This window comes from Mobula hypostoma, chromosome 2 (assembly GCF_963921235.1).
Source record: "Mobula hypostoma chromosome 2, sMobHyp1.1, whole genome shotgun sequence".
Lineage (NCBI taxonomy): Eukaryota > Metazoa > Chordata > Chondrichthyes > Myliobatiformes > Myliobatidae > Mobula > Mobula hypostoma.
This window is the reverse complement of record NC_086098.1, coordinates 27747385-27762561: the sequence shown is the minus strand read 5'-3', so window position 1 is coordinate 27762561 and position 15177 is coordinate 27747385. Positions and strand designations below refer to the sequence as shown.

Below are 15177 nucleotides of genomic sequence, written 5' to 3'. Positions count from 1 at the left end.
ATCGAGCCTGCTCTGCCATTTCATCATAGCTGATCATGGATCCCACTCAACCCCAAACACCTGCCATCTCGCCATACCCTTTGATGTCCTGACCGATCAGGAAATTATCAACTTCCGCCTTAAATATACCCACAGACTTGACCTCCACTGCAGTCTGCGGCAGAGCATTCCACAGATTCACTACTCTCTGGCTAAAAAGATCCCTTCTTACCTCTGTTCTAAAAGGTTGCCCCTCATTTTTGAGGTTGTGCCCTCTAGTTCTGGATACCCACACCACGGGAAACATCCTCTTCACATCCACCTTATCTAGACTTATCAATATTTGGTAGGTTTCAATTAGATTCCCACATATTCTTCTAAATTCCAGTGAGTACAGGGCCAAACCTGCCAAGCGGTCCTCATATGTTAACCCCTTCATTCCCCCGGAATCATCCTCGTGAACCTCCTCTGGACTCTCTCCAATGACAACACATCTTTTCTGAGGTATAGGGCCCAAAGTTGTTGGCAATACTCCAAGTGCAGCCTGACCAGTGCCATATAAAGGCCGACCATTATCTCCTTGCTTTTATATTCTCTTCCCCCCTGAAATAAATGCCAACATTCCATTTGCCTTCCTTACCACAGACTCAACCTGCAAATTAACCTTCTGGGAGTCTTGCACGAGGAGTCCTAAGTCCCTCTGTACCTCTGATGTTTGAACCTTCTCCCCATTTAGATAATAGTCTGCACTATTGTTCCTTTTATCATACATTTCCCAACACTGTATTCTATTCTACCACTGTTTTGCCCATTCTTCCAATTTAAGTCCTGCTACAATCGAATTGCCTCCTCAGCACTACCTACTCCTCCTCCTATCTTTGTATCATCCACAAACATTGCCACAAAGCCATCAATTCCACTATCTAAATCATTGACAAACAATTTGAAAAGCAACGTTCCCAATACCGACCCCTGAGGAACACCACTAGTCACCGGCAGCCAACCAGAAAAGGCCCTTTTTATTCCCACTCGCTGCCCCCTGCCTCCCAGCCATTCCACTATCCATGCCAGCATCTTTCCTGTGACACCATACGATTTTATCTTGTTAAGCAGCCTCATGTGTGGCACTTTATCAAACGCTTTCTGAAAATCCAAGAAAATGACATCCACTGCCTCTCCTTTGTCCACCCTGTTCGTTATTTCCTCGAGGAACTCTAACAGATTTGTCAGGCAAGATTTCCCTTTGCAGAAACCATGTTGACTTTGACTTATTTTAGCATTAGGCTCCAAGTACCTCAAAACCTCATCCTTAATAATAGACTCCAACACTTTCCGAACCACTGACTGGCCTATAATTTCCTTTTTTTTGCCTTCCTCCCTTCTTAAAGAGTGGAGTGACATTTGCAATCTTCCAGTCCTCCAGGGCCATGCCAGAATCAAGTGATTCATGAAAGATCATGACCAATGCATCCATCTTCAGCAACCTCTCTCAGGACTCTGTGATGTAGTCCATCTAGTTCAGGTGACTTATCCATCTTAAGACCTTTCAGTTTGCCTAGCACATTTTCCTAGGTTTTAGCAATTGCACTCAGGCCTGTTTCCTTACACTCACGGACCTCTGGCACACTGAGAGTGTCTTCCACAGTGAAGGCAGATGCAAAGCACCCATTCTTCATCTGCCATTTCTTTGTCTCACATTAATACCTCACCAGCATCATTTTCCAGCGGTCCAATATCAACTCTCACATCCCTTTTACTCTTTAAATAACTGAAAAAGCTTTTGGTATCCTGCTTTATATTATTGGCTAGTCTGCCCTCATATTTCATCTTTTCCCTTCTTATAGCTTTTTTAGTTGCCTTTTGTTGGATTTTAAAAGCTTTCCAATCTTCCACCTTCCCACTCTCTTTTGCTAATTTATATACCCTTTCCTTCGCTTTTAAGCAGTCCTTAACTTCCTTTGTCAGCCACGGTTTCTACCCCTGCCATCTGAGAACTTCTTCCTCTGTGGGCCATATCTATCTTGCGCCTTGTGAACTATTCCCAGAAACTTCAGCCATCTCTGCTCTGCTGTCATCCCCACCAGTATTGCCCGCCGATCCACCTGGGCAAGCTCCTCACTCATGGCTCTTATGACTTTTGCACAGTATTGTATTAACATTATTTTGTGTTTTTTTCCTCACTCTGCATATTTTGTTGTCTGTCCTGTTGGGTGTGGACTTTCATTGATTCTACAGTGTTTCTGTGAATGCCCACACAAAAATGGATCTCAGACTAGGTTATAAGTTTAAATATTTAATGACATCCAGTAGAGGTTTCAGGAGAAATTACCTTGGCCATCAGACTGAGTTCTATATTCTAATCTTAATTTTACTAGCTAAAATATAAAGAAACAAACAAATTGTTGTGCTGATGAGACAGATGAAAGGGATGGAGAATCTAAGTTGTAGCATAAACGCTAGCATAGAAAAACGGAGTATTTTCCATTGTAATCCTGATAACTTGCTGAATGCTGTCATCATTTCTTTTCTCCTTATTCTCGGATCACAATAAGCCACTAAACATTCTGCAAATGATGTTGTTTGAAACTCCACAGGTAGCATTTTGATGTACTTATTATTGCAGACCTGCAAGAACAACCAGGGAGTCACCTTGAACATGCCAATATTTAACTGCATCCTCTGGGCCTCCAGCAATGGCACAACTATTTAAACCACAAAGGGAATAAAAACTTGATTCTGACAGCAACTGTGGAGAGAAAATAAGAATTAACATCGAAGAGTTACTGACCTGAACCACTAGCTCTGTTTCTTTATTCCACAGATGTGCAGTTCTCTTTTTATTTTAGATTTCCAGCGTTTTAATTTTGGATTGTAGCCATTAAAGGAGACAACTATGCATAGTGCGTTTGAGAGCATCAGTGATCGGAGTAAATGGTGATGCCAGATTATAGACAGCAATTGATTAAACAAATGGCTTTGCTCACATTAGACAACTCACAGTAATTTAGGAAGTTTGACACTATGGTGTTGCAGATGAAGGTGCCGGATCTTCCCAACAATGCATCAGTCACTTGGTTGATGCAGCTCTAGGCAGAAAATTGACTGACAATGTAGATATTCTTGAAACTAGCTAACACTCGCACCACCAGGTTCAAAAACAGTTACTACCCGTCAACCATCAGTCTCTATGCTCACTTGCCCATTCATTGAGATCTTCCCACAGCCAATGATCTCATTTTAAGGACTCTTTATCTCATGCTCTTGTTATTTATTACTATTTATTTATACTTGCATTTACACAGTTTATTGTCTTCTGCACTCTGGTTGGTCTTTCATTGATCCTATTGTAGATACTATTCTATAGATTTGCTGAGTATAGCCACAGGAAAATAAATCTCAGGGTTAGGTGACATATGTTGTAAGTACTTTGATACTGAAGTTTCTTTGAACTTTGAAATTTGGATAAGGCAAGGTTTACCTTGATTTCAACAGTGTTGTCAGCAATTGCAACTGCCATCCTGTTCAACACAGGTTTATGAAGGCATGTCTTTGCCATCATTGTCAAGTAACTGCCCAGCTGTGTACATATAATTGAAGATACAAGATACAAGTCACCTTCTGTATCAGATCACATTTTGTTCTGTTAGTGGTACCACATCAGGTATAGATTGTGCATTTTTGCAATGGAATGGGAGGAAAAATAAATTAGTAGTGGGGCTTACTTTAAACAGCTGAATTTTGTATAGCTAAGTAGGGCAATTACTTTAAAATCGACTCACTTTCAAGGACACTTCATCTCATGTTCTCAATATTTATTGCTTATTTATTTATCACTATCAAGGACTCTTCATCTCATGTTCTCAATATTTATTACTATTATTTCTTTCTTTTTGTATTTGCAAAGTTTATCTTTTGCACATGGCTGGCCACCCAGGTTGGTGTACCCTTTCATTGATTCCATTATAGTTATTATTCTATTATGAATTAATTGAGAATGCCTGCAAGAAAATAAATCTCAGGGTTGTATATGGTGACATATATGTACTTTGAAAATAAATTTACTTTGAACTCTGAAAACGAATGTTTTTTTTATTATGCCAGGAACTGAGTAAAACTAATTGTATTCGTATGGCATCATGCTGCCATGTGATATGTGCGTGCCTCGCTTAAAGTAAACACAAAGTTACACTCGCATTTTCGGACTCCCTGCATCTTCCTTTGAATTACTTTAATGTTTTGAAGTTATAAGACATAACAGAAACAATAGGCAACCTTCACAACTCCTAACTTTCCATTCTTGGCCGGTTCCGTTCTTGCTGGTGATTTTACTGCGGAAATTGTTACCACCATGTCCATGTGATCAATGATTGATAAAATAGAAACACAAAAAATTCGTATGCTATACACATTTTATTTTTATTTCAAAAATAACAAAATGTATGTTGCAGGCATTAATATGGGGTTATAGCAAAATATTGGTAATTGCCATGAAATGTACAGGCTCAAATTCTGTACTGGAAATACAAATGCCTGCATCCCAATTTATCATTCAATCAATGTTCATACACCTTCATTAGAATAATACTTATCGTAGATTTAACACCACTTGAACTTCAAAGATAAGTTTTGCCTATCCCTCATGGATGGAGGATAAACTGAAGGTAAAACTTGTTCTGTGTTATTGTAAGACTGGACTAAGACTTGTACTCCATCAATACCTGAGCAGTTGGTTTATGCAGAACTAACAAACACAGCATAAAATATGTCAACAATGCTCCTGACCAACATGGGAAAAAAATTGAACTTAGGGTGCCAGTTCAGATCACCATCTACAAATATTCCTTATTTGTACTGAAAATAAGCTCTCTTTAAAATAGACATGCACTTCTTGCAAATACGTTTCTTAAATTAGCTTAAAATATAAACACTTGGTAGAAATCGATACTCCTTCAAAACCTTGTTTCCGAAGCTCCATGTCTTAACTTGTTATCTAAAAATTCATTGTTTTCAAAACTTAGATTATTATGAGATCTTGAGATCATTAGTAATTTCTCTTTATTTGTATAACCACCCTTTGCAGAGGTCTGTGGCACAGGTACTGTGTCCATAGGATCCTCTTTATTTTCCAGTTTCACATAACCTTTGCTGTTACTACGGTCGAGCCTCGGCCAGCTTGGATGCTTTCTTTGCTCGGTCTGAACTGTGAGTGTTAAGGGGCCTCTGTCCAAGTCCAAGGACTTGGAGTGACAGGACAGCATGTGGAGGGAAGTGTTTGATCCAAACTCTTTCTTGGGAATGCCTGGTGATAGAAATATCCCCGTGGATGTCTCAGAAGGTGAATTGGGTGGGTTTCCACCTGTTGCAGTGGTGTTGCTTCTTAACAGGCGTGGATTAGGTGGTTTGTAAGAGTCACTGGTATCAGTTGACGGTACCGTTAAGGAAGCCATGGAGGAGTGTTTCACCCTTCCTTTACTCAGCTCAGAATCCTCTGTGATATTGTCAAGTTCAGGTTCATCGATTACACAGTTGTTGAGTTTAATAACAGGGAGTGTGAACGCATTGATAGACGACGAAACAATAGATTTGGTCTCACACTTCTTAGAATTGCTATTTTTCTCTCTCTGGGTTTCAGGCTGTAGCCGATACATGGAGCTTGATGCTGATGGGGTTTTGGGATGTAAAAGTGTAGTAAATTCCTTGGGTGGTCCATCTTCTTCATCACAAGAGTTCCATTTCATTGCAACAATTCTTTCGTTAGATGATCCAGACAATGAGAGCAATACATTTGCAGCCAATTTAGCAGTACATTGGTTGTCATAACATTTAATATCGGGATCCCCAGCGTGGCCAATCCAAGCCCCATTCATATGTCTTTGCTCTTTAATTCTTTGGCTATGGATATCAATGACAGTAGAATAAATATCTTGCATGTGTATCACTTTTGTTTCTTTGTCCCTATTTTCATGCAGTATGGCATTAGCACAAATAAATATGAAAATTCCTATCCCCATGGTGAAAGGGCCAATCATTTTCATTTTGTCGGAGTGTAAGTGCTGCTCAAAAAATTCCACTAATACTCCGGCATGGTCTGATATTACATGAGACCCATTACTGAGCACTCCAGATTTGGAAGTCACAGGATGTTTCTTATCTACCTCCTGTGGCCAATAACCAAGAACAGCCATTGCGATCCCAACCATCAAAATTAAAATTCCAAGGAAAAGGAAAAACCCTGATGGGGAATAGAGTCTAATTTTGCCTCTGACGACAACAACATCAGCTTTGGGCTTGCGTTTGACTCTCCTCTTCTCTGGCGCAGAAGACGCAGGAGGAAGGTGAGGATGCTGCGATCTGGCAGAGTCCTGTCTCTTCAGAGCTGCCAGCCCCGTTATTACACCCCCTGTAGCTATCATTGCACTGTCTTCTTCCTTGAATATCAAGAACAGGACAATTTCAGAACGGCAGCTGAACTTTTGTCAATGGTTACAGGAGGCAAAAGATCTGTGTAACTTCGTATTTATAACAATTAAAGACATGCATAGTGGCAATAAAACTAATCCCATTTCTACCAAGTTCTTATTAAATTTGTTTAAATAATGAAAGTTTATTAAGGCCACCATGGAAACAACGCTCTCAATAGGCATTACTTAAAGCTCTATCCATGATTCAAAGATAGGATTAAGCTGTGTTTACTGACATCATTAGTGTTTATTATTTTTTTGCAATTTAAGTACTTCTAATGCAATTGTAAATAGTTAATGTGTTTATTACGTTAAGAGTCTCAAGAGAAGTCGTAATTGTGATAGTAGTGCAACATGACAATCAAAGAAATACTTGCCTTCCGCTTAGTTACCAACAAGGCATACGAGCGATATGAGTACATGGACGTCAAATTGTTTCATACAGAAAGTGATGGGCAACTGCTGCACAATCATTATGCTATCTGTTGTTTCATTATATAGCAGTTTTCAGGAACTAAATGGTTGACTAATCACCTTGCGACATACCTGGACAAAATGTGGATTGTACTAAGTAATGGGATGGCAAGAGTGAAGAGACACTTTTAAAAGATGTTAAGTTTACTGGGTGTTTGTTAAAATTGGTTGTTAACTCACTAATGAATGATAGTAGAACCAACAAGTTTCATCATTATCCCAATATAGGATCAGCTATTCTGGATTGGGTGTTGTGCAATGAACCAGAATTGATTAGGGAGCTTAAGGTAAAAGAACCGTTAGGGATAAGTGATCATCATATGATCGAATTCACCCTGAAATCTGAGAAGGAGAAGCTAAAGTCAGATGTATCAGTATTACAGTGGAGTAAAGGGAATTACAGAGGTATGAGAGAGGAGATGGCCAGAATTAATTGGAAAAGAAAACTGTCAGGGATGATGGTAGAGCAGCAATGGCTGGAATTTCTGGAAGCAATTCAGAAGGCACAGGATATATACATCCCAAAGAGGAGGAAGTATTCTAAAGGAAAGATGACACAACTGTGGCTAACAAGAGAAGTCAAAGCCAACATAAAAGCCAAAGAGAGGTAATAATAGAGCAATCATTAGTGGGAAGTTAGAGGATTGGGAAGCTTTCAAATACCAACAAAAGGCAACTAAAAAGTCATTTAAGAAAGTAAAAATGGAATACGAAAGCAGGCAAGCCAATAATATTAAAGATGATACCAGAAGTTTCTTCAGATACATAAAGTGTAAAAGAGAGGTGAGAGTGGATATCAGACCTCTAGAAAACAATGCTGGAGATGTAGTAGGGGAGACAATGAAATGGTGGGTGAACTGAGTAAGTATTTTGCATTACTGTGGAAGACACTAGTGTGGTGGAAGTAGTGTATGAAGTTAGAGAGAAGGTTCCTGGGAAACTGAAAGGTCTGAAGACAGATGTCACCTGGACCAGATGGTATACACCCCAGCTTTCAGAAAGAGGTAGCTAAAGAGATTGTGGAGGCATTAGTAATGATCTTCCAAGAATCACTAGATTATGGAATGGTTCTGGAAGACTAGAAAATTGCAAATATCACTCCATTCTTCAAGAAGGGAAGAAGCAGTCAAAAATAAATTATATGCCAGTTAGTCTGATCTCAGTGGTTGGGAAGATGTTGGAGTTGATTATGAAGGATGAGGTCTCAGGGCACTTGAAGACACATGATAAAATAGGCCATAGTCAGCATGGTTTCCCTTAAGGGAAAATCTTGCCTGACAAATCTGTTGGAATTCTTTGAAGAAATAACAAGTAGGATAGACAAAGGAGAATCAGTTGATGTTGCGTATTTGAATTTTAAGAAGGCCTTTGACAAGATGCCACACACAAGTCTGCTTAACAAGTTACGAACCCATGGTATAACAGGAAAGATTCTATTAAGGCTAAAGCAATGGCTGATTGGCAGGAAGTAAAGAGTGGGAATAAAGGGAGCCTTTTCCAGTTAGCTGCTGGGGATTAATGGTGTTCCACAAGGGACTGTGTTGGGACTGATCGTTATGACATTATTTGTCAATAATTTGGACGATGGAATTGATGGTTTTGTAGCAAAGTTTGCAGATGATACAAAGATAGGTGGAGGGACAGGTAGTTTTTAGGAAGTAGAGAGGCTACAGAAGGACTTAAGACAGATTAGGAGAATGGGCAAAAAATGGCCATGTGGGAAGTGTATGGTCATGCATTTTGGTAGAAGAAATGAAAGGGTTCACTTTTTTCTAAAAGGAGAGAAAATACAAAAACCGAAGGTGCAAAGGGACTTGGGAGTCCTTGTGCAGGATTCCCTAAAAGTTAATTTGCAGGTTGGGTCTGTGGTGAGAAAGACAAATGCAATATTAGCATTCCTTTCAAGAGGACTAGAATATATAAGAAAGAATGTAATATTGAGACTTTGTAAAGCATGGGTGAGGCCTCATTTGGAGTATTGTGAGCAGGTTTGGACCCCAAATCTTGGAAAGGATGTGCTGAAACTGGAGAGGGTTCAAATCCGATTCACGAGAATGACTCCAGGATTAAATGAAGATAGCTCTGGGCCCATATTCACTAGAATTCAAAAGAATGGGGGTTGACCTCATTGAAACCTATCAAATGGTGAAACACCTTGATACAGTGGATGTGGAGAGGATGTTTCCTATGGTGGGAGAGTCTAAGACCAGAGGACACAGCCTTGGAATAGAGGGGGTTCCTTTTAGGACAGAAATAAGGAGGGGTTTCTTTTGCAAGAGATCGGTGGATCTGTGGAATTCTTTGGCACAACCAGTTGTGGAATCCAAGTCTTTATGTACATCTATGGCAGAGATTGATAGCTTCTTGATTTGTCAGGGCATGAAGGGATATGGGGAGAAAGCAGGAGATCCGGTCTGAGGGGAAAATTGGATCAGGTATGATGAAATGATGGAGCAGACTCGATGGGCCAAAAGGCCTAACTCTGCTCCTATATCCTATGGCCTTATCTTGTTTCCTGTCTAGGGGAGTCTAGGACCAAAGGACACAACCTCAGAATAGAAGGATCGGAAATGAGAAGGAATTTCTTTAGCCAAAGGGTGGTGAATCTATCGAATTCAGAAGACTGTGGAGGCCAAGTCATTGGGTATATTTAAATGAGAGTTTAATACGTTCTTGATTAGTAAGGCAGGAGAATGAGGTTGAGAGGGATAATAAATCAGTCATAATGGAATGATGGAGAGTGAGTTGGAACATTTTTCTTTTCAAGAGCATTAAGGATGAGAAATTTTGCAAGTTTTGAAAAATGGGGAATTTTCAAATTGACAGCTGTGTATCTGTGGTTTTGTTCATATTTTACAATTAGTGTTTAATAGAAATAGACATGGTAACTGCAAAAGCAAGGACCTTTCTGAGGCTTGTCTGATCAATTCATTTAGTAGATATCCCTCACTAGAGTAAATAGCTTTAATCATGCTTATCTACCCTGTTCTTATGTTCCTTTTAACCATTTTCTGAGAATAATAGAATTGATGCAGCATGAGCAGAAAAAAATTTGGCCCAATAAATATGTCGGCTTTTCACAAGAACACTGTTACGGCCCTACAACTTTTGTTCTCATGTATCTAGTCCCTCAGCTTTGTCAAAATTTAATCTTCAATATTGACATGCTTTTGCCTCAGTCACTGTGTCCAAAACCAATTTCCACAAAACTTCATGCAAAAAAATCTGTTTGCTCTCTTTAGTTCCAAATCTCTTGCATTTAATACAGTACCAAAGTCTCTTTCACTATTGGAAATAATCAGCTTTCATTCGCCATTCCCTCGTCTTTGATTATTTTAACCTGGGAACATGCTTGGAAATAAACTGCTGAAAATGTCAGCAAGTACTGCTTTCTTCCCCAACTTCAGACTTCTGTGTAAATATTAGTTTGCCCTTTTCTCAAATCACAATCTGCTACTGTTGAAACTATTAATCCAACATGTCACTTTAATAATGGCCAGAATAATAGGTCATGTGAACAGAAGATTTTTGAGTAAATTCTCTCAGTACAGTCTATTTTGTCAGATGCTGATTCTATAACTTTAATTGTAATGACTGGCCAAATATACAAATATGAACCACTACTTCCTTAAAAGTTTGTGAAGATACACTTAAAACTTTGACAAACTTATATAGATATGTGGTGGAGAATATATTGACTGGCTACGTCACCGCCTGGTTTGGAAGCACCAATGACCTTGAAGTGAAAATCCTACTAAAAGTAGTGGATACAGTCCAGTCCATCACGGGTAATGCCACCCACCACAGAGCACATCTACATGGAGCATTGGTGCAGGAAAGCAGGTTCCGTCATCAGGAACCCCCACCACTTAGGTCATGCTCTCTTTTCACTGATGCCATCAGGAAGAAAATATAGGAGCTTCAGGACTCACAAGACAAGGTTTAGGAATAGTTATTACCCCTCAGCCATCAGATCTTGTACCCAAGGGGACTCCTTCACTCTACTTCTCTTGCTTATCACTTAATTGTTTCCATTACCTATGGACTCACTTTTATCATCTCATGTTCTTGATATTTATTGCTTATTTATTATTATTTTTTATTTATTTTTGTATTTGTACAGTTTGTTGTCTTTTGCACACTGGTTGTCAATCTTTCCTGTGGGTGCAGCCTTTCATTGATTCTATTATGGTTCAAGTTCCTCAGCATCCGCATCACCGAGGACCTCACGTGGTCTGTACACACCAGCTGTGTGGTGAAAAAGGCACAATAGCACCTCTTTCACCTCAGACGGTTGAGGAAGCTTGCTATGGGCCCCCAAATCCCATGAACTTTCAATAGGGGCACAATTGAGAGCATCCTGACTGGCTGCCTCACTGCCTGGTATGGGAACTGTACCTCCCTTAAATGCAGGGCTCTGCAGAGAGTGGTGCGGACAGCCCAGCGCATCTGTAGTTGTGAACTTCCCATGATTCAGGACAATTACAAAGACAGGTGTGTAGAAAGTGCCCAAAGGATCACTGGGGACCCGAGCCATCCCAACCACAGTCTATGCCAGCTATCCCGGAAACGGTACCGCAGCATAAAAGCCAGGACCAACAGGCTCTGGGACGGCTTCTTCCACCAGGCCATCAGACTGATGAACTCATACTGATTTGAGTGTACTCTATATTACATTGATTGTTCTACTTATTATAATTTATTATAAATACTATGACTGCACATTGCACATTTAGATGGAGACGTAACGTCAAGATTTTTATTCCTCATGTATGTGAAGGATGTAACAAATAAAGTCAATTCAATTCAATATTGAATTTATTGAGTATGCACACATGAAAATGATTCTCAGGATTGTGTATGGTGACATAGTATGTACTTTAATAATAAACTTACATTAGACTTTGAACAGAACACTGGAAAGGAAAACTGCAATAAATTTGAGTTTTTTGGCTGAAGCAGGATTGTATATCACAGGAAGCGAGGGGCCAACTTGATCTTGAAATAGATGTCCCAACCCTATAAGAATATAAAGGCATGTGGAAGATGCATTCTTTTACATTTGCACTGTATGAGAACCACTTTATTTTGAGAACAAAGCATAAATATTACTCATAGACTCCAATTGGAAAAAGTTTGTGCACACTAATCCATGTTTAAAATGCCATAGCCCATTAGGAAACTATTTAGTAATTTGATTAACTAATGTAATGGTTCAATTAAGTACTTGATACTAAAGCGGGAGTAGATTATTCACCTCAGTCTTATTCTGATATCAGGCAGGATCATGACTTATCTTTTACCTCTTATCCCTTGATGTGCTTATAGAATTTATTTGTCCTAAATATACTCTGTAACAGGGCCGCCACAGCCTTTTTGGATGGAAAATTCCAAAGATTCCCTTCTCTCTGGGTGAAGAAAGTCATTCTCTTCTTGGTGCTGAACGGCCAGTCCTTTGTGAGAATACAATCTAGTAACCGAAATATGTCGAACTCCATTTCCTGCTCAGCTTTGCTTTAAATCTCTTCCTCTTTAAAGTATTATACACTATCTAGAATTGCTAATCACGTCTTTGAATTAATGTAGCAGTTATTCATAATAACACTGAATCTTAAACATTGATAACTACCCAAGGTGTAAAGAGAAATCATTCCAGGAGGTATTCTGGCTATTTCTCAGCAATTCCAGTCAGACGATGTTAGAGAGGTAAATGTATCATAGTTCTGCCTCTGGTGAAAATATCGCTCGTAACACCGAGGGAGGGAGGCTATCATCGATTATTTGTCTTTGACAGCATGTGAAGTGATGGACTGACAAAGGAATGAAGTCAACAGCGCCCATTGAGACAGGAATTAACTGGACATTTCTCCCCAGGAATGCGAATGTTTGAAACTCCAGCGCAACATTAAGCAGAAAGAAATGCGATGAATTCCACGTGGTGCTAGGACTGACCGAAACGGAATAAACTGGAAGAGACTATATTGATCATTTGTATCTTTCTTTGTAGTTAGTCTGAGATTATGGTTCATAGCCGTAGCATCGACACACAAAGCATTGTTCGAACATTCCACTGCCCGTGACATTGACCGAGACCGCTCTGGTGCCCAGACTATCACTTGTGGGCAATCTTCTTCACGTTGCACGATAGAGCAACGCCTTCTCCCATCCTGATCTGTAACGGGGTTCTGTTGTATTTGGAGTGAGCTTATTAAAGCCAAACGCGAACCGGAGTTCGTTTTCCTTATTATTTCTCTATTTCTGTGTTTTCGATCCCCAATTTTCACACCCCAACGCAAGAGGAATATCGATTATAACCTGGAAAAAGACCCCAGGTCAAAGATCAACTCCGAGAAAAGGGATCCCTTTGTCTGAGCCGTTAGTCAATAAGAAATGCATCTTTTCAGTGACACGGACAATAGCGGAATTGAGACAATGTCAGTTCCTACCACTCTGCCTATGCCCATATTTCTATAAACGCCCATAGGGCTAATCCTGCCCCTTTAAGGAAATTATCAAATGTGATAACAATATATTGTTCCTTAATGTAACACCGTCCTATTTTAGCTGTTAGCTAAAGGATCAGAACTGGCTGGGTTCAAAGCTCCAGATTTTCGTTTGTACCACTATTCAGGTCGGAGCCGTGAAGTCTCTTTTCACCCATCGCCCCTCGAAGTCAGACACAGTTGTATACATTTGCAACAAGTACTAATGCAGTTTGCCTTCGCAGTGGCAGTTCGATGGCCTTTCAGTTTGTAATCTCTGATCCTACCGCACACTTACAGCAGCGATTCTCCTTAATTATTCCGTAAAATGCCATGAAATTGAAACACACTCCTGCAATGACAACACTTACTCCCCGCAAGACATCCGATTGCAGTATCCTCTCCGAGCAGAGTACAGGGCGCTAAATAGTCTGCCTCCCTGACAGGGACATAAAGGAATAGCGAGCAGAGGTTTTAGATTTGTATATAGACTTCATTTGAAACGTGAAACTCACCTGAACACGGGAAGATTACAAAATCCTGTTATAACTGGCAGCAGCAGGAGCGGGAATCCGTTCACCGAACGCAATCCTTTGTTACCAATGATCTCTTTTCACCAGAATCGAGCTGCCCAGTCACCATCTTCGGTATTGTTTGAACTTTCTGTCTCTCAGTTCACCGTCGCTACATTCCCGCGTTTCTCGTGGACAGAGAGCTTGTCTTGAACCATTTCTGACCCCCTTTCGCGTCGGCTCCTCTCCTTGGTCATTTGCAGGCGGACTGGGCAACTACTCCCGGGGGACAAAGAGAGCTGTCGGCATTCTCGAATTGAATTCACAAAAGGATGCAAACGTGCCGACCCCCGCCGAGGGGAGCGGATCGAATGAAATGTCAGGCAGCGCTCACACTCCCTCACTCAGCTCTCTAACTGCTACAGAAGAAGAGGGGGAAAAAAGTTGACTTCATATAATCTCAGTTCTTCAAGCTGAACAAATTTAAAAGCCGATAATTATGAAATGAACCCGTAAGATTGTTTTCAAATGGCGAACTCCTTAAAAAAATACATTATTGTTGTTTAACTTTTTCTGGTGACTACTGTGTGTTACTTAGCTGATTAGACGGCGGAACGTGCTGTCTTCTGTGTTCCGGATCAGGTCCTGCTAAAAACCAAAGCTCAGACTGAAAGTGTCAGACACCAAAGAAAACTAGGACTAATGTCAGTCACGTGATCTTTCCCCAACCAGGAATGTGACGCATATCGGAGCAGTAGGTTTCTGTCTGTCTTACTCTTCGTTCCTCTGTACATATGTATCCACCTCTGATGGACGCTCATTGGCTCCTCCGATATCCCGCATCTGATTTGCATTAGTAGAACATTCCCACCACCACCCCAACCCGTGTTTGAAATCTCCCCCTGTGAGAGTTACATAGGGTGTGAATTCACTGGGCTACACTTGGTCCATGTCATCCAATACAGTTCCCTGGATGAAGTAGGGTGCTTCCTGCTAAAGTAGCAAGTTTAAGACAGTATTTTTTATCTCAGATGTAAACTTTCGTCAACCTTCAAATACACCTTGCCAAATAAAAACCAGGTATATGTCTTTACTTAAAATGTTGACTAAAAGGAGGCTTAGCATCAGAAAAATGCAATGGATATTCTTGATAAAGCTATCCACTTGACCAGACTCCATCCACCATGGTAAAACAATTGTCTCCTCTTCCACTGTGTGCATTGACTGCAAGATTCATTACAGCCTCTCAGAAGTGCATGGCCTCTGCTG

General features: G+C 40.3%; 1 protein-coding gene across 2 annotated transcripts; it reads right to left on the bottom strand.

Annotated features, from left to right (window-relative positions):
• Window positions 1-4263: 4263 nt before the first annotated feature.
• Window positions 4264-14654, bottom strand: tmem200a (transmembrane protein 200A). 2 transcript variants are annotated; one of them, XM_063034720.1, is made up of 3 exons: window positions 13912-14654; window positions 11811-11933; window positions 4264-6407 (listed from the first exon to the last, which is right to left on the bottom strand). In XM_063034720.1, the coding sequence occupies exon 3, from the start codon at window positions 6390-6392 to the stop codon at window positions 4929-4931; it is 1464 nt and encodes a 487-aa protein (XP_062890790.1). In that variant the 5' UTR covers window positions 6393-6407; window positions 11811-11933; window positions 13912-14654; the 3' UTR covers window positions 4264-4928. The 2 variants fall into 2 exon arrangements, with proteins under 2 accessions (XP_062890790.1, XP_062890782.1); XM_063034712.1 differs by lacking the exon at window positions 11811-11933 and having other exon boundaries at window positions 4266-6407.
• Between the last annotated feature and the right edge of the window lie 523 nt (window positions 14655-15177).